Source organism: Panthera uncia (genome assembly GCF_023721935.1).
Source record: "Panthera uncia isolate 11264 chromosome A1 unlocalized genomic scaffold, Puncia_PCG_1.0 HiC_scaffold_17, whole genome shotgun sequence".
Classification (NCBI taxonomy): domain Eukaryota; kingdom Metazoa; phylum Chordata; class Mammalia; order Carnivora; family Felidae; genus Panthera; species Panthera uncia.
Genome location: NW_026057577.1, coordinates 146,883,723 through 146,903,738, shown reverse-complemented (window position 1 = coordinate 146,903,738; position 20,016 = coordinate 146,883,723). Strand labels below are relative to the sequence as shown.

General features: G+C 46.0%; 1 protein-coding gene across 2 annotated transcripts in view; it reads left to right on the top strand.

Moving 5' to 3' along the window:
* The window catches only part of ADCY2 (adenylate cyclase 2), a 415,077-nt gene that overhangs the window by 203,092 nt on the left and 191,969 nt on the right, over nucleotides 1-20,016 (top strand). For both annotated transcript variants that reach the window (XM_049648289.1, XM_049648290.1), the window contains exon 4: nucleotides 8,865-9,014. In XM_049648289.1, coding sequence (XP_049504246.1) covers nucleotides 8,865-9,014 — 150 coding nt within the window. The remainder of the gene's footprint in view (nucleotides 1-8,864; nucleotides 9,015-20,016) is intronic.

Sequence of the window (20,016 nt, the reverse complement as noted above, 5' to 3'; positions counted from 1 at the left end):
AGTCTTGTTTTTGCAGGATTTTGCAACCCATTGCTTAGTTGTGAACACACCTATTGTTATCACGTTTAATTTCATGCCCAAGATTGGCCACGCCATCCCTGTGGTGCTGGGCCTCTACCCCCGGACCATTGTCCCTCTGTTGTCACATTACATTTGATACCTACGTTTTGGTCTGTTTACCTTAATAAGATGTCCTCTCGGCCAGTCATAATCAGAAGGGTACACTGTGCTTGGTTGGTTTAACTCTAAATTTACCTAGTATCGTGTAGGTTATAAACGGGATTTAAACATGCCACAGTGCGAACTGCACATAGACCATCAGTGCAGAAATAACCCCGCCAATAATATCCACCAAAGGCATGCCTCCCTTCTGGTACGCTGTGGTACTTGAAAGGAAATAGTTATCTCACACATGCACCACGAAGTAGGATGATCATTTCATCTAGAACTAAGCTGCATGGATTGACATGCCTCATAGCCTTGGTCACATTCGTTAGCCCAATCCAAACACCTGTTGGCTTTTAACTTTTCTAACGAGTGGATGTAGATCAAATATAGCACCTATAAAGTGGTGATGAATGAAGAGAATTTTTTATGGTGTTTAAACGAAGCCAGATTTCATGGGTTCAGGTTAATTAGATGATCTAAATTGATGAAAGTCCAAACTAACGTGTGTTAAGGTTTCTTCTTTGTTTTCACTTTCAAGTTCACTGGAATCGCCTAAATTAGGCAGATTGTGCTGTATTGCTTGGTAAAGATCCTTTGGAGAGCTGACTTAAGGCTAGTAAAATTTGGGCTTAATTAGTACACAATTACATGTTTCTAAACTTTTGAAAACCATTGGGACGTAGCACTTCAAATGTGTTCTGTTGTGCATGTGTCTTTACATATGGGAGAGAGAGTTTGGGAACATTCAGAGACCTGCAATTCATGGCCCCTTGGATGATCCAGGACCATTTGGTCCACTGAGTTTCTGAAATAAGCATAGTAGAACCTCATTGGGATAATTAACCTTTCAACCATTTGAACTCCCAAAGACCAAGATGATAATGATTTCTATTGGATATTAGCAGAGGTATAAATTTCAGTTTATCATTGATTCGTTGATTAACAAACCATCAGGTGTAGTCATCCACACGTCACTGTGTGGTTTTAGGACCAGACAGACATGAGCCTTGTCATGAGGTGCTCTCAGAGTTGGAGGCAGATCTCTGTTGACACTGAAGGAAGCAGGGAGAGAAATGTCTGGTAGCATTGCTCTGGAGAAAGAGCCAGCAGAATAGGTCACAATACAAAGGAAATGGGAGGCCCCCCTTTGGATGCCAGGAAAGTTCAATGTGGGTTCTAATAGTGGTGGTTCCCTCCTTCTCATACAACTTACTTGTTTGGTCTTCTGTCTTGCCATAGTGGAGAGGAGCTAAGTGCGAAAGCTAATATTGTTCCATGCTCTTGAAGTCAATGGCAGAATAGACAAGAGAAGCGTCCTCCTCCATGGAAAGCAGAGTGAGCTGTAAATCTTGATGGAGGGAGGCTAGTGTAGTCTTTTCCTACAGAGTTCAGAACATTGGGAACTGTGTTTTGTTTCTTGTTTGTTCTTCTAAACTCTTAATTGAGCCAGCCCTCTCCCCATCGATTTCACATTTGTAGACCCTGAGCTGAGAAGCACAAGTTTGGCTTTCTGAGCAGTTAAGTCAGCACTCCTTTCTTGGGAAGCTGGATTCTTGATGACTTACACTCGTGGGAGGAACTTTCTGTGAAGGTCTTGAGTATCTTCTGGGCTTATCTCTTTTCTTTGGCTTGTAATGAGCTGGTGGCCCATGTGCTTCTGAGGCAAGCAATGGTCTCAAACATCCCCCCAGTTTTATCGACCTGTAGTATTGGACTTGAGCCCTATCTATATATGAGATTCTTTATCCTTCAGCCCAAATGTGGCTGGGAAAATAACACAATGTATGCTATTCAAGAAGACTTAATAATAACCGATGTAACATGAAAGAGAATAGACGCTAAGAGTCACAACCAGCAGCACTGTCTGTTTCCAGGGGTCATTTGCGCAGGAAATCAAATTGCATTTGCCCCCCCCCACCCCAGTTTTCAACTCCAGTCTTTAACTCCGAGCCCTATAATGCCCACCATTGAGGTGGTAGGTCTCTCAATTTTCGTTACACCTTTCTGTCTCAGTCTGCTTGGGCTGCCATGATAAAACACCACCAATGGGTCAGTGCAAACTACAGATATTTATTTCTCCATTTTGGAGGCTGGGGCATCCAGATCAAGGTGCCTGATGAGAATGGTCACCAAGATGGCACCTTCCCCCTGTGTCCTTATGAGGCAGAGAGAGAGGGGACTCTGGGGTCTTCCTGTCTTTGTAAAGACACTAATCCCATCAGGGGAGTTCCAACTTCATGACGTCCCCTAAACCCGAATTTCTCCCATGGGCCCCATCTCCAAACACCATCACATTGGGGGTTAGGGTTTCAACATATGAGTTGGGGGGACACAAGCATCCAGTCCACCACACTTCATTTCTGACTCTACTCCTATTCATTTGGAAGGATTTTAAATTAGATTTCTAACACATGACATCAGGATCACTGGATGTTATTAGCCAAAGCACAGTATTTCTGGTCAGCACTAAATGATAACAAGCAGAAATCCTGAGACCAGGGCCTATAGCAAATTTAATTCTTTGGGGGTCGCAGGGAATGCTAAGGAGATGGCATTGGGATTCTCCGCAGCCATGTTTGAGAGCTCCGTTAAGGAAAATTCTACCCCATCATTTTCTTCCTCAAGCGAGAGCATTGTTTTATTTAAGCCAAATTTGATGCTTATGAGATGCAGTGAGCTTGCTGAATATTCATTTGCAGCTCTTTTCATCACGTTCTTGTATTCCTTTTATTTTCCTTTGACTTCTAATTGGTGTTTTTGCATATTTATGATCTGCTTTGCCTTAAGCTGATGACCTGTTTCAAATGCAATAATACCCTTTCTGCTTCGACCCCTTGCTGTTAATTCATGGAGAAGTCATGCCATTAAGTGGTGGTCACCCACTCATTCCCAGGAGCCTACCCTCAGCATTCGTGTGTGTGCCTTGCTGTCCTCTGTGGACGTTGTAGATTGCATCCCCTAACGTAAGATTAAGAGTGGGCATATCGAACTCTTTAAAATGCATTATATCTCAGAGTCACCAAGTTTCTGAGTGGTCATCTGAGCCACGTGGTAATTTCTCAGATGTTTAAAGACAGCGAACTCCACAGACTTAACTGTTCTCTTTCCGAGTGAGCTACCCCTTCAGATCCTTTGCTCTTGGTCACATGATCCATTAGGAGGAACCTGACCCCCAGGTTACTTTCCTTTGAACATACACAGACATGCCAGCCCCACCAGCTAAAAGCTCCACGGACAGGTGGCCTCCAAAACACAGCCGCTTAAAATAACTTAGATGATGGAAGTGCTTTACAGCATAAGATACAGATGCTTTCTAAAGGAAAAAACTAGGCGCTTCTTACAACGTAACACAACTCTTCAGAGATACCTTCCCCACACCCTCGTAGAGGGTGGGATCGTGCTGGATGAAGCTGTTTGACCCTTATGAATTGGGGCGGTGTGGCATTGCTCAGGGATCATCCGGAGAGCCTTGGCTGGCCTGGGGGCCTGCCCTCAAGTGTTCGAGTGTTTTAGACCGTTTCTTTGCCTATGAAACGAAATAACAACACATGTCCATTCTCCTGCTTGTTTTATTTTCTGGATTTTTGCGAGGATGAAAAGTCGCAAGGTGTGTTTGGCTTGATCGGTTCTGAGTCGCTGAGCAGTGTCGCAGGACGACCCCCCTCATGTAATGTGCAGGTGGGGAGTGGGGAGTGACGCAACCCGGCTTCTGCAGACTCTGGTGCAGGGGCCATGCTCCATGTCAAGGCCTGCTTTGACTCTTCAGGGTGAACTGGTGACGGCTGTTTTCACCCTAAACAATTTGTTTTCTTCCAAGACGGCTCGTGGGAGGCCAAGTTCTCTCTCCTGCTTCCTGACAGATGTAAAAGTAGTTAAATGAAGGAACAGGATGAAAGAAGGCATCACGACGGTGTGATGTTATAAAACAAATCCAACATTGTGAAAATAGGGTTTTTTATCATGTGTTCTGCCTAAGAGGATTCTGGAAAATGAAATGCTGGGATATTATTTTTGAAAAGAAAATGTTCACTGCAGCACTGCCTTGGTGCTCCAGGTTTCATACGAAGTCATTACACAAATGCACCGTTTGGAACGAAAAACGCTTTAGGACATCGATCCCATTTGCAAATTTGTGTCGTTATTAAAATGCCAGGGCCAGTTCTATTAATCTGAAGGGTTCAGTATTTCAGGATGAAACCATGTATCAGAAAACTTAATTTGATTCATTTTTCCATCAGAAAAGTATCGTATTTTACTTGGCATTAACATCCTTAGTTGTTTATTTCTTAAGCATTTCCCTGTGCATAGCCAAATAGAAGTTGGTGAATGCATTCTTTCCAACGATCTACAGCCCAGGAAGCGTTCCAATTCTGTGTTATTTGAAGCGATGCGACATCCAGAACGCATGGCTTTTCCTTAGGTTCCGTGACGATGCAGATTCGCCAACACACTGTGTCAGGCAGAGACCAGCGCTGGGAGAGCAGCCACACCGGTCTTTAGAGAGCCTCTTCCTTCCTCAGACAGACAGGCTCCCCTTGTAGAATGTTGGGGGAGCTTTCTAATCAGCAAGAAGTGTCTGCCTGGTGAGCCACACCGGCGATGGGCAGGGGCCCAGCAGGCCCGCAGGAAACCCAGGCTTCAGCCTACAACTGCAGTCTAGACGGGATCACTCGAATGCTGGAGTGAGCCGGGGGGACGGGTACCTGGCCCCGTGACAGTCGCGCAGGGAGGCTGTGCTGGCCTGCACCGGGTGTCACGGCGGAGGAGACAGCGGTTCCCAGATGGGCGGAGGTGGCCTGTTGCCCTCGTGTCCTCGTGTGTGGGAGGAAGAGACTGCAGTAATCAATGAGTTGTGACATTTGTGGCCAGTGGTTCCACTGAGACCAGGGCCTCCATGCAGCTGGCTGTTCAAAACGGAAGTTCAATCGTCCTGCTGCTTCAAGTGGGAGCTGAGAGCTTGGGGTTGACTGGCCTGAGTAGGGTGGCCACGTCCCTCCTGAGGGGAGCACAGCCTCAGCCATGGGGAGGGGGTGGTGGCAGGGACCAGAGATCCCCCCCATCGCAGGGCCGCGGGGTGGGGCAGCCTTGCCATTGGACCAGAGCCTGCCCCCTGCCCTGCTCTGGGACCAGGAGAATGCAGAAGGGACAAACTGGATCCTCAGAAGAAAACAGGAGAAGGCAGGGCTCGCCATCCCGGTGGGTGGCATCAGTGTCATTAGAGCAGCGTCCCATTCGTGCATCCTGCTGAGGGCAGGGCTCCTGGGGACAGGTGATGGCATCATCCGGCTCCGTTGCTCACATTTGGTACTCATTTTGGAGGAACGGACTTCCTACAATGTTGACACTTTTGCTTGGAAGGCATTTTCTTAAGGAGAAAGAGGCCAATCCCTCGTAGATAATCACGAAGTTATTATTTCAGCGGCGCCTCTTAAGGAAAAGAGGTCGCAGTCTCGAATTCTGAGCGGCCTGGCTTGCGTCGGCTCCCCTCCGTGTCTGCATTCTTCGGTGCCTGGTCCTTCAAAGCGAATCCAGCAGGGACCAGCTTCGGAGAATCTTTAGCAAAGTAGACGGTCGTTGTGCAGGAGCAGGGCGCGGCGGGGCTGAATTACGGGCGCGCCACCGGGCAGGGCGCCGGGATTAACCCCGCCGGGGGACGCGTCCTCTTTCCTGGCACGCCAGGACATCCGCCGGCTCCGCCCCGTGCTCGCGGGATTGACACTGGCGGAGGTGACGTGCGCAAGCGCGGAGAGCCCCGTGCGGCCAGGCCGGCTTGGGAATGCCCGCGAGGACAGCCGCCCGCCCTCCCAGCCCCGCTCTGGGCCGCTGCTCACCCTTACACACACGTGACCAGCACACGTGCCTGTCGCTCAGATCACATGCCTGTCCTACGTTCACGGGGTGTATCGCACAGAGACGCACACGCGCGTGTCACGCAAAGCCACACGTCACGTGCGTGAATCGCGCGCGCGGCATGCACACGGGCGTCCCAGGCGCCGCCTGGGTCCTCTACCACACACACAGATACGTCACCCAAGTCACATGCAGACAGAGACACATACGTGTCGCATACATACGTCACATGTACCGGTCACACACGCCGCGCGCATGACACGCAGGTTGCACCCCCCTACTGCGTGCACACGCATGACAAGTGTACCGCCTGCGCACGTAGCACGCACACGCAGGTTAATACTCCACCCGCCCACGCCGCTGGAGGAAGAAGACCTGCGGATGTGTGACGGCACATTTCCGGGGCCGCGGTGAGAGCGCGGGTGGCTGTAGGAGCCGGCCGCCTCCAGGACTGTGAGGCTCGTGGGCCGGTGGGCTCCTGGAAGGCCCTTCTGGTCTGAGCTGCCCTTCCCCTGCTCCTGCTGCAGGGCGTCTGTTTATTCGCAGGGAGAAGCTCGTCAGATCGTTCTTCCCATTTCTAGTTCTGTCCTGCTGTCCCCTCTGTCCCCAGAACGGCTTCCCCAGGGCTTGCGGAGTCCCGCCTCCCACCCGTGTTCAGAACCTGCCGAGAGTGAGGAAGCCGTCAGGTGGACAGAGAACGGGGACGTCCCCTTTGCTGCCGTTACCACTGTTTGCAGGTGCGGCCTCGGATCTGGGCCACACGGTCCTGGCACCGCTCCCCTGAGTTGCCCCAGCAGGGGGACTCGTGGGTCCACCGGCTCCGTGGGCTGAGACGAGAGGGGGGTGAGAGAAGGCCCCTGGGAGGAGCGGAGACTTAGCCCATGGGGCCTAGATCCTTCTCTCAGCCTCTCTAGTCACATGAGCAGTGGGACCCAGAAGCTCTCGGAGGAGAAAACAGGGCTTTTGGAAGCTGGCACCCTGCCTTTGTTGGTAGGGCCATTAGCACCCTATTTGGGGAGCCACGAGGCCGTGTGGAGGAGGGGGTGTTGGGCACCTTATCCAGCTGTGGCCGCCCATCCTCTGACAGACCTGCGGGTCTTGCCCTAAACACGTAAGGGCAAAATCCGTGCTAATCCGTTTTGTATATCACTACCGCCTACCCTGTGTCCGTAGTGTGCTGGATAAGTGTCCCACACTTTGGTGAGAATATAAGTGAATATATAGTGAATATAAGTGAGAATATAAGTGGCGGGGTGGCTCAGCCTGTCGGGCAGCCGACTCTTGATTTCAGCTCAGGCCATGACCTCAACGGTTCATGGGTTCGAGCTGACAGCACAGAGCCTGCTTGGGATTCCCTCTCTCTCTCTCTCTCTCTCTCTCTCTCAATCTCTCTCTCTGTCTGTCTCTGTCTTTCTTTCTCTCTGCCCCTCCCCTGCTCTCTCTCTCTCTCTCAGAATAAATAAACTTAAAAAAAGAATATAAGTGGAATGTTCCCTCAGAGCAACTTCACAACATGTATTAAAAACTTAAAACCAGTCGTGGCTTCTGACTCCATGCGTTTTACGAATCGACCTAAGGGAAAGATGAAAGAAGCATGAGGCCAAAACGTTGTACGTGAGGGTGACCACTACAGAATTATGCAGATGCAAGGAATATTAAAGTAGATGTCGAACAGTATGGATATAACTGACGTATTGTGTAGTCATAGAACTGAATGGTAGCTAAGCATTCGAAACCCTGTTTCCACAGGATGAATGTGCATTAGGAAAAAAAAAGCAAAAGTAAGACACTGCATTCAGAGTGAATTCGGTCCTTTTGGAACAAGATAGAGGTGTTGGCAAAGCAAAGTTTGGCCACAGTTTGAGAATGCAGAGGGTCATGGGGCGGGGACAGGGACATAACGGACAGCGAGGTGTGCTCCCTGGGCAGAACTGTCACACTGTTCTTTTTAGTTTTTCTTTATATTTTTCTGTACCCCCCCCCCCCCCCAGTTTTGGTGGACATGAATTTTTATCATCAAAAGACGAGAGACTTCTATGGTTTAAGAATCTGCCATATTCCTACCTCAACAGAAGATAATAGGGAATATCACTTATCCAGGCTCAGGGAGTACAGCGTTGGTGATCAGCAGCCTGGATCAGTCACCTATTAATTGAAATAATGCTGTGTAACAACCGCAAAATCTCAGCGGCACACAAAGTAGACTGTCGGCTGTCTGGTTGTCTCTGCTCCATGAGTCTTTTTTGGAACCAGTGTGTTAGCCAGGTTATGTTTTTTCTGATGAAGCACAAGAGAACCACTCAAAACATTGCGGGCCAGGGGCGCCCGGGTGGCTCAGTCGGTTGAGCCTCCGACTTCGGCTCAGGTCATGATCTCACGGTTCGTGGGTTCGAGCTCTGCATCGGGCTCTGTGCTGGCAGCTCAGAGCCCGGAGGCTGCTTCGGATTCTGTGTCTCCCTCTCTCTCTTCCCCTCCCCTGTTCATGCTCTGTCTCTCTCTCAAAAATAAATAAACATTAAAAAAAATTTCTTTTTTAAAATACATTGTGGGCCATCTGAGTCTGGGCTCTGACACCCAGTCACTCCTACTGAAATCACATGGCTGAGCTTAAAGACAAGGGAGCGACTGCAGCGTCATCCGTCCCAAGGGCGTAGATCCAAGAAGGGGCTAGAATCCCTGAAGGTGATGGCTGTTTCTTTTAAGCAGATAAAAACATTAGTTTGGAAACAAATAAAATGGACTCCCTGCCGAGCCCTCTCTTGCCGTTGCTAACGTGGATTTTGCCACTGTTGTGTTCAAGAGGTAGGAACGCTCGCCCTACTGAGAGTCTCTCTCTGTCTTCTTAGATCCTGGCCAACGTGATCATTTTCATCTGTGGGAACCTGGCGGGAGCGTACCACAAGCACCTCATGGAACTTGCTCTGCAGCAGACGTACCAGGACACGTGCAATTGCATCAAGTCCCGGATCAAGCTGGAATTTGAAAAGCGTCAGCAGGTAACGTGCGTGTTTCAGTCTCGCTTCCCCATTACTTGAGGCATGATCAGGAGGATGCTGTTAGGCTAATACTGTTAATACCGTTCACCCATCGTGGGGCATCAGAAAGAATCTGGAGCAGCCGACTGCCCGCGCCCAGCCTTGGGCTGGGTGCCTGGCGGAGTTAGAGACCAAAGAGCAGGGATGGCGTCTGTAGACCCAGCCCCGGTGACCTCAGGATCACCCACGTGCGAGCGTCCCATCAGCGGCCATCATCACACGGATGGGGAAACTCCAGTAGTCATTATCATCATCATCAATGACGCTTTGTCGAGACACTCACTTGAACGAAAACACAGGGCTCTGATGGCGTCTGCCCCAGCCGAAATCTGAGCCCCCTCCCTCCGCGCCGTCACAATGCTTCCTACAGTGCCTACCGTGTAGTCCACGCGGGAGGAAATAATCAAAGTCGTTCCTGAGGGAGGTCATGGGAGTTGAGGTGGAGGGTGCAGCAGGGAGCTCGCTGTCGTGACTGGGCCTGTCCCGGGGTGACCGTTGTGGGGGAGGCGTGGAAACGCACATCAGAAAAATACACAGGTTACGGCAAAGCATCGGAAGAATGAGAGAGGAAGACGAGTAGGAGGTGTGGCGAGCAAAGCCGTGTGTCATCAGGGACGTTGGAGAGCTGGTGAAACAGATAGGCTTTGGAGGGGAAACCATAAATACACAAGGGGCCCTGTATTTAATATGCTTAACTTCAGGTGGCGGCGGGGCATCACGTGACTGGCTTTGTTTTTCTTGGGTTTATGTATCTGTCACCAGGGACCCCAGTCCCCATGTCTAAAGGTGGTGGTTAGCAGGACTCTGTGAATACCCCACCTCACCTGTCAGAGAGCATTCATCACCGTGCCTGTGCTGGTAGCAGTCAGTATTTGGGGCATGGAAGATGTTTCACTATTATGTGTTCAATGGTACCGAGTTAGTCCATTCTATGAAATTATACCAAAATGTATCACGGTAGCAACAAAAACGTGTATTTGAGGGGCACCTGGGTGGCTCAGTCACTTGAGCATCTGACTCTTGATTTCAGCTTAGGTCATGACCAGGGTCGTGGGATCGAGCCCTACGGTGGGCTCCGTGCTGAGTACAGAACGTGCTTAAGATTCTCTCTCTCTCTCCCCCTCTGCCGCTCCCCCCACTCCCCCCCCCCAAAAAGCATCCTTTAGGTTTTGATGCTAGACTTTTGTGTATAGACTGATGAATAGTGATCAAATTCCTCTTTGAAAACAGCGGTTGATTTCACTTCATCCACTCAACAAAAATTGACTGAGCACCTAATTTGTGTCTGGCATGATTCTAGGCACCAGGATACGGCCATGAACATTGTATTCTCACTGGTATCACTAGCAAATCTCACAGTTAAATTTTAAAAAGCATTTTGTTACAACCCATATAGCAAAGGTTTCCAGTAACGAATGTTTAATTCTTTGATATCTATGTGTATCAAACTCCGGATTCAACATTAAGAGTTATAGACCGTTGTTAATTTGGGGCTGTTATCCAGTATATTTTCATATACTTGTGTCCAGTAACATTTTAAATCTGGGTTCTAGAAGATTCCACAGTTTCAACAGGCAGCACTTAGTGTTCATGATTGTTTTCTCTGTAGATTTCAAACATTTGAGGATAAATGGTTTCCTTTCCCAAATAGTAGCGACTCTATCAGTTTGGTTCTGACAGGCATATTTAACTTTCTTTTCCATCACCTCCAGAATCTACTTCAAAATCGCATGAAGGCTGAGGGAACTGAAATTCCAAGTAGACAGATTATGTAACCTAATATTTATAGTACCAGCTTTGGCAAAAGCAGTAAGTCAGGCTACTGACCTCATCTGCACTGCATACTTCTCTGAAGAGTCCCTGAACCCCCAGAACCAGGTGCCACTCTTGTCACGGTGATCTGTGGCCTCCGAGTAGTCCGGTGGCCACACTTGGACCTTAGGTAGCTCAGGAATTAGAGCTATGACATCTTGTGTGTTGAGGCTTTATGGGACAATCATGAGAGGTACTATAAGGTATTATAAGGACATTTACTAGTTTTTTAAAAAGGGACCTTTTAGAGAAGAGGGACACTTTGAAAGAAGAGTAAGACCTTGTGCTAAAGATGCCTAATAAAATATAATTTGACACCACAAATGTGTTTTGCTATTGATGTTGGGAGTCAGCTCCCAGGGTCTGGTGCCCAGAATGCAGTACTTTTCTTGTTAGGGCTTTGGAAAATATGTTTCTAGAATTAGAGTGAATGCTTACACTTTTTTGAAACTGGCATGCAATTAAGTGGGAACAGAATCTTCTTTTAGTTAATAAAATCAGTAAGACGTGATCTGCCAGATATAAGGAAATACAAAAAAAAAAAAAAATTAGCCAACAGCAACCTGTATGTCCTTCATATAGAGGGTGAGTCCGGAGACCATGAGTCCTGGTACGGCCACAGACCAAATGACAGTCCGAGGGCACCACGTGTCCCTTCCTGCCCACCCTTTACCACAAACCACCTTTGCTTCATCCACAATCACCATGGCAAATGGCAGTACTCTTCAAAGTGCTTAATTCAATGATAGGGGTGGATGCTGAGCAAAAGAATTTGTTTCAGCATCTATTAGGACAATATAAATGCCATCCATTCGAATATTCTATATTGGCAGTTGCCTCAGTGGGAGTTGACACTCCCAGAGGCTGAGTGGCCGCCATCTTGGATAGTCACTGGGCCTGTTTCCCAGCTCACCCACGCTGACCTCGGGCCTTGGAGAGATAGGCCAGTGTCAGGCGAGCCCAGCAAGCCCCCCTCATGCAACCTGCTGGGGGCTGTAATAGCTGATGCTGTTGGGAGGTGTCTAGGAATTCTGAAACCTTTTCAGCATTGCTCAGCTCTTTACTTTCTTTCCTTCAAATGTTGTGATATTTTTCCTAGATGCAAATGAGATGAATTTTTAGAGACTAAAAACCATGTTTGAACAAAGTGACTATTTGTGCTATGAGATTGGGGGAGAGGAGAGAATGAAAAATGTTAGCAGAGATTTTTCTCAGAGTTATATTCTTGCCCTAAAAGTGCTCTCATATAGAAACACTGAAAATTATGATTTTTTCACTAGGTGGGAAATGTAAGGCGTTGCATTAGCACCGAGGCCACCTTTAGGCCTTTCGACTTTTTTCTCAAGACTCACATCCTGCAGGAAAAGCCTCAGCCATGTCTTGAGCACAGTTTCAGTGCAATAGAAGGTTCTTTATCAAACCTGAGAAAACAGCGGGTGTTTTTCCCTGGAGTATGTAATAGACTCTCAGGAATTGATAGGAGCCGGATTCAGAACAAAACAAGAATTTCTCTCCTAACCGCATGGGCAGTGGAAATGAATTTTGCCTCTGAAGTAGTAAAAACTGTATTTTCTTTTTTTTTTTTTATAGAAAGAAAATAAACCCTCTTCAACTTCTATGTTGTCTTTGTTTTTTTTTTTTTTTTTTTCAACGTTTTTTATTTATTTTGGGACAGAGAGAGAGACAAAGCATGAACGGGGGAGGGGCAGAGAGAGAGGGAGACACAGAATCGGAAACAGGCTCCAGGCTCCGAGCCATCAGCCCAGAGCCCGACTCGGAGCTCGAACTCACGGACCGCGAGATCGTGACCTGGCTGAAGTCGGACGCTTAACCGACTGCGCCACCCAGGCGCCCCATGTTGTCTTTGTTTTAAAGTGGTGTAACTCAAAGCGTTTTTACATGGTCTGCCTTCATCTGGAACCACGCTATAGATTGAATATGACAGAATTACGCATTCTAGCAGAAAATACTAGTCAAGCGAGGTATGGACCCCTGATGAACCTAGATCTGTACCCCAGGTGGGGGTTTAGTGAACCAGTAGGCTTTCTGGCTCTCGTTGGGGGCAAAATTGGTTTTCTTCTCTGCAGACATCAGTGAAATGAATAACTGATCCTTTTGTGTTCATGGTTGAATAATGAATGTGCCCATCTTTATCCTAATATGATAGCAGGCCCCATTAGGGCATTGCTGAATGTATTGTGTAAGTCATTTAGGATGCCAGGAAAAAGTGTTGGAGATGTTTTAGATTTGGGCTGCTAGATTTGGCCCTTTTTCATGAGGGAAAGGAGACAAGAAGTAACTAATTTTTTTTTTTTTTTTTTTTTTGCGTCCTCATAATGTGCCTGGTAGTCTGTTTAGTACTTTGACATACCCATTCCCTAGCTGTGCTGTAACAAATTACCATAAACATAATGGCTTAAAATAGAACAAATTTATTCTCACACAGTTCTGGAGGTTAGAAGTCCAAAATCAGTCTCATGAGCTGAAGTCAAAGTATTGTCACGGCTGGCTTTAAGGGAGAGTCTGTTTCCTTGATTTTGAGTTTCTAGAGCCTGAGTGAATGCCGTGACTCCTAGCCCCTCCCTCCATGTTCAGTCTCAGCAGCGTAGAACCTTCCAGTGTCTCCACCTCCTTCTCCCTCTCCCCCTCTCCTCTCGAACTCTCTGCCCTCTGATTCTCCATGTACTTTCTTCCCTCCATCTGCTCTAAAGCCACTGCTTCCTTCTCATAAGAATAATCCAAGGTAGTCTATCCACCTCGGGGTCCTTAACTTAATCCCACTGCAAAGCTCTTGGTTTACCATGTAAGGTGACATGGTTAGGTTCTGAGGACTAGGATGGGGACCATCCTCTTTTCAGGGCCATTATCCAGCCTGCCGTCCTCTTTTTTATTTCTGTATCAACTCTCTGACCTAAGTCCTTTTTCCTATTTCAACCAGGTAAAGGAATTGTCCAAATTACTTATCCAAGTTCACTCGGCTACTCAGCGTGGCCTTTTCTGCCTTTCATGTTGGTTCTTTGCAAGTTCGTTTCAGCGATCTCTGAACATAGGTTAGCTAGAGATTTTCTGAGGCATGAAATACTTTTTTTTTTTTTTAATTAACTATGCCATTCATCATTACTAGTTAAATAAGAAAGCCTAAGATAATACCAAATGTGTGTCTGATGTGGTCACTAGGTAATGAGTTGCCGGGTTAAGTGAAGTGTCCTCCATGAGGGTGTCGGGTGTCAGGAAGTTCTATGGAAGGTCATTCACACCATGCAAGGAGCCACCGTGTGAAATCTGTCTGTGGCTTTATTTCCCTACTGTGGCAGAAGGGCTGAGAAGAGAGAGGGTGCACTCTGGAGGCAGAGCTTCTGAATTGAGCTTTTTTTTTTCCTTGAGAGAGAGAGAGAGAGAGAGAGAGAGAGAGAGAGAGAGAGAGGCAGAGAGCATTAGTGACAGAGTGGCAGAAAGAGGAAGAGAGAATCCCAAGCAGGCTCCGGACCATCAGCGCAGGGCACAACGCAGGGCTCACGAACCGTGAGATCATGAGCTGATCCGAGATCAAGAGTCGGATGCTCTACCAACGAAGCCACCCAGGCACCCCAAGGTTGTGTTACCTTAGTGTGATGCTGGTCGCATTTCTTAACTGCTCTCTTAGATTCTCTCACGGAGGTTCACGTGATCCCTTGCCCAATTTAACAAACAGTTTTCCCAGCCTCCAAAATGGTGTCCTGTTAAGAAAGTGGTCAGTAGCCGGTCTGGCCATTGAACCCTGATGATGCAGGTGCACTTATATTAAACAGCAGAAATCAGCTGCCGCCCTGGCTGAGGCATTGAGCGTGAGGTTGGCGGGAGGGAGGGGTGGATGTGGCCATGCCATCCCCGGAGTTACCTTCTCGTCCATTCTTCCTTGAGGCAAACAGAGTGAGCAGAGAAATGTTGGATAATTGGTGGATAATTACCCCGGACACTCTTCTACCAGCGTCTTCTCACCAAGTTCAGAAGTTTACTTTTTACCCCGGGGAATGGATGGTGTGAGTCAATCCCAACTCATATTACAGGACTTATTGTTTCCCTCAATTTCCTTCATCCTAATAGGAGCTTTTAGGCAGAGTCCAGGCTGAGGCATGTCAACCGCATATGCTTCTTGAGGGAACCAAATTGGGCAGAAAGAGCCCAACAGAAGTTCCAGCCAGTGAGACATTGTCACTGCCATTCCTGAAGAACTAAAGCAGTAAATTTTAGTGTCAATGTTACCCAGGACCTTTGGGTAGGGTGGTGCATCCAGCAGCGACAGCAGAACGTGAGAACCCCACAACATCACACCCTGTGTACGGTCTGGTTCAGATACGCAGACCCTGCTCTGGCTTTTGTGTCATCAAAGATTATTAACTACACTTTCCTCCCACCCGGGGGATGGGTGTCTACTTTTTTTCTATTTTATTAAATAATCCCTGTAGAGTTTCTATTTGGTGTCCCTTCCTTGATGAAGTCATAGCTTATATTGTGCTTGGTCACCACTTCTGTCCATTTTATCAAGTGATAGATTACACAACTTTCCCTTTGGCATCTCTCGCTCAAGGGAGAGGTCATAGCTCATACAGATGCTTATCACCGCCTTATTCTCATCGCTCATTAGTGAAAGATGGAATCACGTAGAAGACCACACTTCCTCGTCACGTGAAAGTTGGAAAAAATGGAAGAGTCACGGTTTCATGAAAGGGCTCTCCTCACCGTGTTTGCCGTTTGAATCGTCAGATTGAAGTTCAACAATTGGTTTAATGGTTTGCACCGTATTGTATCATGTTGACGATTTAAATTCTCTTGAAGCTCAGATGTTGTGCCTTATTGAGAAATTCTGGGGCAAGGTATTCCAGGACGCCGCATTTCACCATGAGCCTTTTACCCAGTTCCTTTAAATGAGAAATGGAAATCGATTCCAGAAAAAAAAAATATATCAGTGACCCTCAAATCGTTAAGCCTGAAATAATTTCTGATAAGTCCTTTAGTTCAAATGGTTGAAATCAGTACATATTTTCTAAGATGACAATGAAGGCCGTGTTGTGAATGTGTACTCTGGCTCCTTTAAGGAGAAAGCAACGATTACAGATCCAAGACTACGGGGAAAGAGGAGGGATTCATAGGAATCCCTTCGAATGTCCATGCCTAATGAAGACTACCACTGCAGGGGGTTAGTAAATAGTAGCTCACAAAAATAGCACTCTTTATTTGTTCACTCTTTAACAAGTCAGGCGTTCTGCTCTAAAGGAAAGAAACTAAGGGTTACAGCAATTCATTAAGCAGAGATCCTTTTAATGAATTGAATATATGCAAGTGTCTAGTTCTATCATGACAGTAGAAGAGCTACATGGTAAAGTAGAACTCTCCAGACGTTTCCTCTATGTAAGAAACATGAGCCAAACTCCCAGCTAATATCTATGCAGAGTAAGCATCTCACCTGTCTTGTTGGGGACACACCTGGGAAAGAGTTCTGTTGCTTCAGATTATCACAAGCTAATCTCTGCTGATAATATAAAAGAAGCACAGAAAACAGAAGTTGCACCCTAAGCAGAGCATCTGGTTCTGATATTTTGGGCCTCTGGGAATTTTTAGTGTTTCATGGAGACCGCCTACTTTTTATACCCTGGGATGAAATATTTTGATGCTGGCAAGATTGTATAATAGGCAAAGAATAATCTAGTGGAAAGACTCAAGAAAGTTCTACCTCACTTGATATGAGTGAAATAAACCCAATCGAAAGGAATTCCAAAATCAGTCCTTCTGGTTCCATTATCCATTCTTCTGGTATTTGTCACATACAGGAGAAGATGTGCATTTATTCCAAAATCAAAGGCAAAGTGTCAAGTCTCTTATGATATTTTTCTTCCTGCAGATGAAACCACAGATGGGCCACTTAACTGTTAATAGAGGGAAAAGGCACTTTATGTCCATCAGCATGGGGCTGATTTAAGATGTTAAAGTTATTGAACCTCTGTGTTTAATAATTTGTTACCATGAGCCCAGTCATAGATAAAAAAAACATGTCATGTGGCGTTAGTGATGTGCTTATTGTATTGAGGCACCCATGGATGTTCATACCAAATTAACGCTTAGGACTTATGAGTTTTTTAATTTTGTTAATTGCATTTGTGTTTTCAAAAGGTGTTATTGTTTGGATTTTTTTTTTTTCTTTTAGGTTGTCTGGGTGTCCTCAGAGTTTTAGGAAATTTTGTTCTAGGGCTTTTCCGGAAGAATCCTTTAATCTGCTTATATGTTAGGAACCATTTGATATATGTAAGCTGCCAGATGTGAAAATTCCTCCCAGAGACCTGTGTTTTCCATAGATGTGAAAGCATGTACAACTATATGCTTTGCTCAGGAATGAAACCAGAGGAGCATTGGGGTAATGATATGCACATAAAGCCGTGCATAGACTATTAAGTTAAAATAATAGTTTTTACATATATACTCCCATTAAATACAGGATCATGAAGACTGTGGAAGGCACTAGCTCTCCTATCTATCGAAACGTCTACTTCACAATTTTATCTGTGATTGTATGTTATGTGCCAAGGGATTAACCCCAGAGAATAGAGTAATACCTGAGATTTACGGTCCCTTTTGTCTTTGGGCTTAAACACCAATGAAAGGAGACATGATAACTTACTAAATGCATAAATTTGATTAGAAGGTGCAAGTTACTGTGGCAAAGTGTAATGGAGAAGGCAGAGCGGCATATCGGAGCAGGCATCAGGGAGGCTTCTCTGGAGAGGTGACGTTTGGACTGAAATGGTATTGCAGAAGGATGCAGCCCTCTGATACTTTGATGAAAATGCTCTAAACAGAGGGGGCGGGTCTGCAGGGTCTTGAGTTAGAAACCAGATTGTCCTGTTTGAGGAACATCAAGGTCAGGGGGACAGTTGGGTAAGAGAAGAGAGTTGGAGACAGAGACGGGAGCCAGACCACACACTTGGCCTTGTAAAGTATGCTGAGGACTTGGAATTTTATTATACACTGAATGGGAAGGCACTGAGGAGTTTAAGTGAGGTAGTGAGATGAACTGGTAACATTCTTAAAAGGATCTCTCTGACTGCTGGTGGAGAAAAGAGGAGGAAGGAGCGTTAGCAGAGGGACAAGTTTTGGGAGTAGTCCAGACTAGAGGTAAGAGTAGCTTCGGTCACAGTGGACAGGGGCAGGGTGTATTTTGAAACTAAACTGGTAGGAATTACTGTTGAGTTAGGTGTTGGATGGGAGAAAGATAAAATAAGAAAGATTCAAAGCTTTGAACTTGAGCAGCTGGGTAATGGCTAGTGTGCCACTTATAAGATGTTAAAGTCTTTGGGAACAATATTTATTGCAGGTAGTGGTAGAGTTGAAATCAAGAGTTGAGTTTTGAACAGTTAATTTTTTTAATATGAAATTTATTGTCAAATTGTTTTCCATACAACACCCAGTGCTCATCCCAACAGGTGTCCTCCTCAATGCCCCTCACCCACTTTCCCCTCCCTCCCACCCCCCATCAACCCTCAGTTTATTCTCAGTTTTTAAGAGTAATTTTGAGATACCCATGATAATGTCCAAGGGGCAATGCCAGCCTATAGTTTTTACATGAGATCTGGATCTGAAAATGTAAATTTGGAAGTCATCAACATACATTGGTATGTTGATATACCATATATATATATATATATATTTTATATAATACATATATATATATTTTATATATATTTTTTTAATTTTAATGCGTATTTATTATTGAGAGACAGAGTGTGAGTGTGGGAGGGGCAAAGAGAGAGGGAGACACAGAATCTGAAGCAGACTCCAGGCTCTGAGCTATCATCACAAAGCCCGATGCGGGGCTCGAATGCACAGACTATAAGATCGTGACCTGAGCCAAAGTTGGACACTTAACTGACTGAGCCACCCAGGCACCCCAACATATATTGGTCTTTTTTTTTTAAATTTTTTAAATGTTTATTTATTTTTTGAGACAGAGAGAGACAGAGCATGAATGGGGGAGGGTCAGAGAGAGAGGGAGACACAGAATCCAAAGCAGGCTCCAGGCTCTGAGCTGTCAGCACAGAGCCTGACGCGGGGCTCAAACTCATGGACTGTGAGATCATGACCTGAGCCGATGTTGGACGCTTAACCGACTGAGCCACCCAGGCGCCCTTATATTGGTCTTTAAAAGACTAAATGAGATTTTCTAGGGAGAACGTGATCAGAAAATATTAAAATGACCCAAGGCCAACCCTGAAAACACACCAATGTTAGAGAAAGAACAGAAGGAGAGGACTCAGCCAAAGTCACTGAAAAAGATCACTCTTGTAGGAGAGAAGCCAGAGAATGTGGTTCAAGAGAAGTAAAGGGAGAAAGTTTAGGGGGGACCATGGTGAACTTAGCCAAGTGCTGAAAGAGAGTGTCAAAGAAGTGATCACCAGTCTTGGCAACATGTTCATGGGTGGCCTGGGCAGAGGGATGGAAATGACTGAGCTCAGGTAGGGAGAAAATAGAAGGTGAGGAAGTGCATGCATTGAGCATGGACAGCTCTTTTGACACATGCAGCTGTAAAGAGGAGCCAGAAAGAGCCAAGCAGTTTGTTCGGGGAAGGTTTTCTTTACCCAAGATGGAGGCCACTGTTGTATTATGTATCTTCTATGGCATCTCTGCGAAAACATTTTAATAATTTCTACTGTATTACATTATATGGTTTTCTCAATGTCTTTCTTTTATTCTGAATCATTGATTCCCAGGAAGTGAGGGGAAGAAGGATTGATTGATTTTTCCAGAAAGGCATTTGTGTTCCTAGATTACAATTCCTAACTAATCACAGTAGTAGTCTATTGAGTATACGAACTCCTGTTCTGGTAACAGCTACTAGAAAGGTTTTAACTCCAATAGAAACAATGAAAAAGAGTTACTTAGTAGACAAATAATAATAACAACATGGAAACCATGAAAAGGAACAGAAAGACTGGGAAGACTGTAGGTAGAATAAAGACAATGAAGACAAAAACTCAGGCTTCAACTTGGGTTAACTACGTTTTAGAAACACATTAAAGTGAAACCGTGAGATTAAACATTAGAAGGAAAAGAGTTCCTCCTCTTAGCCAATAAATGAAAGAAAGAAAGAAAGAAAGAAAGAAAGAAAGAAAGAAAGAAAGAA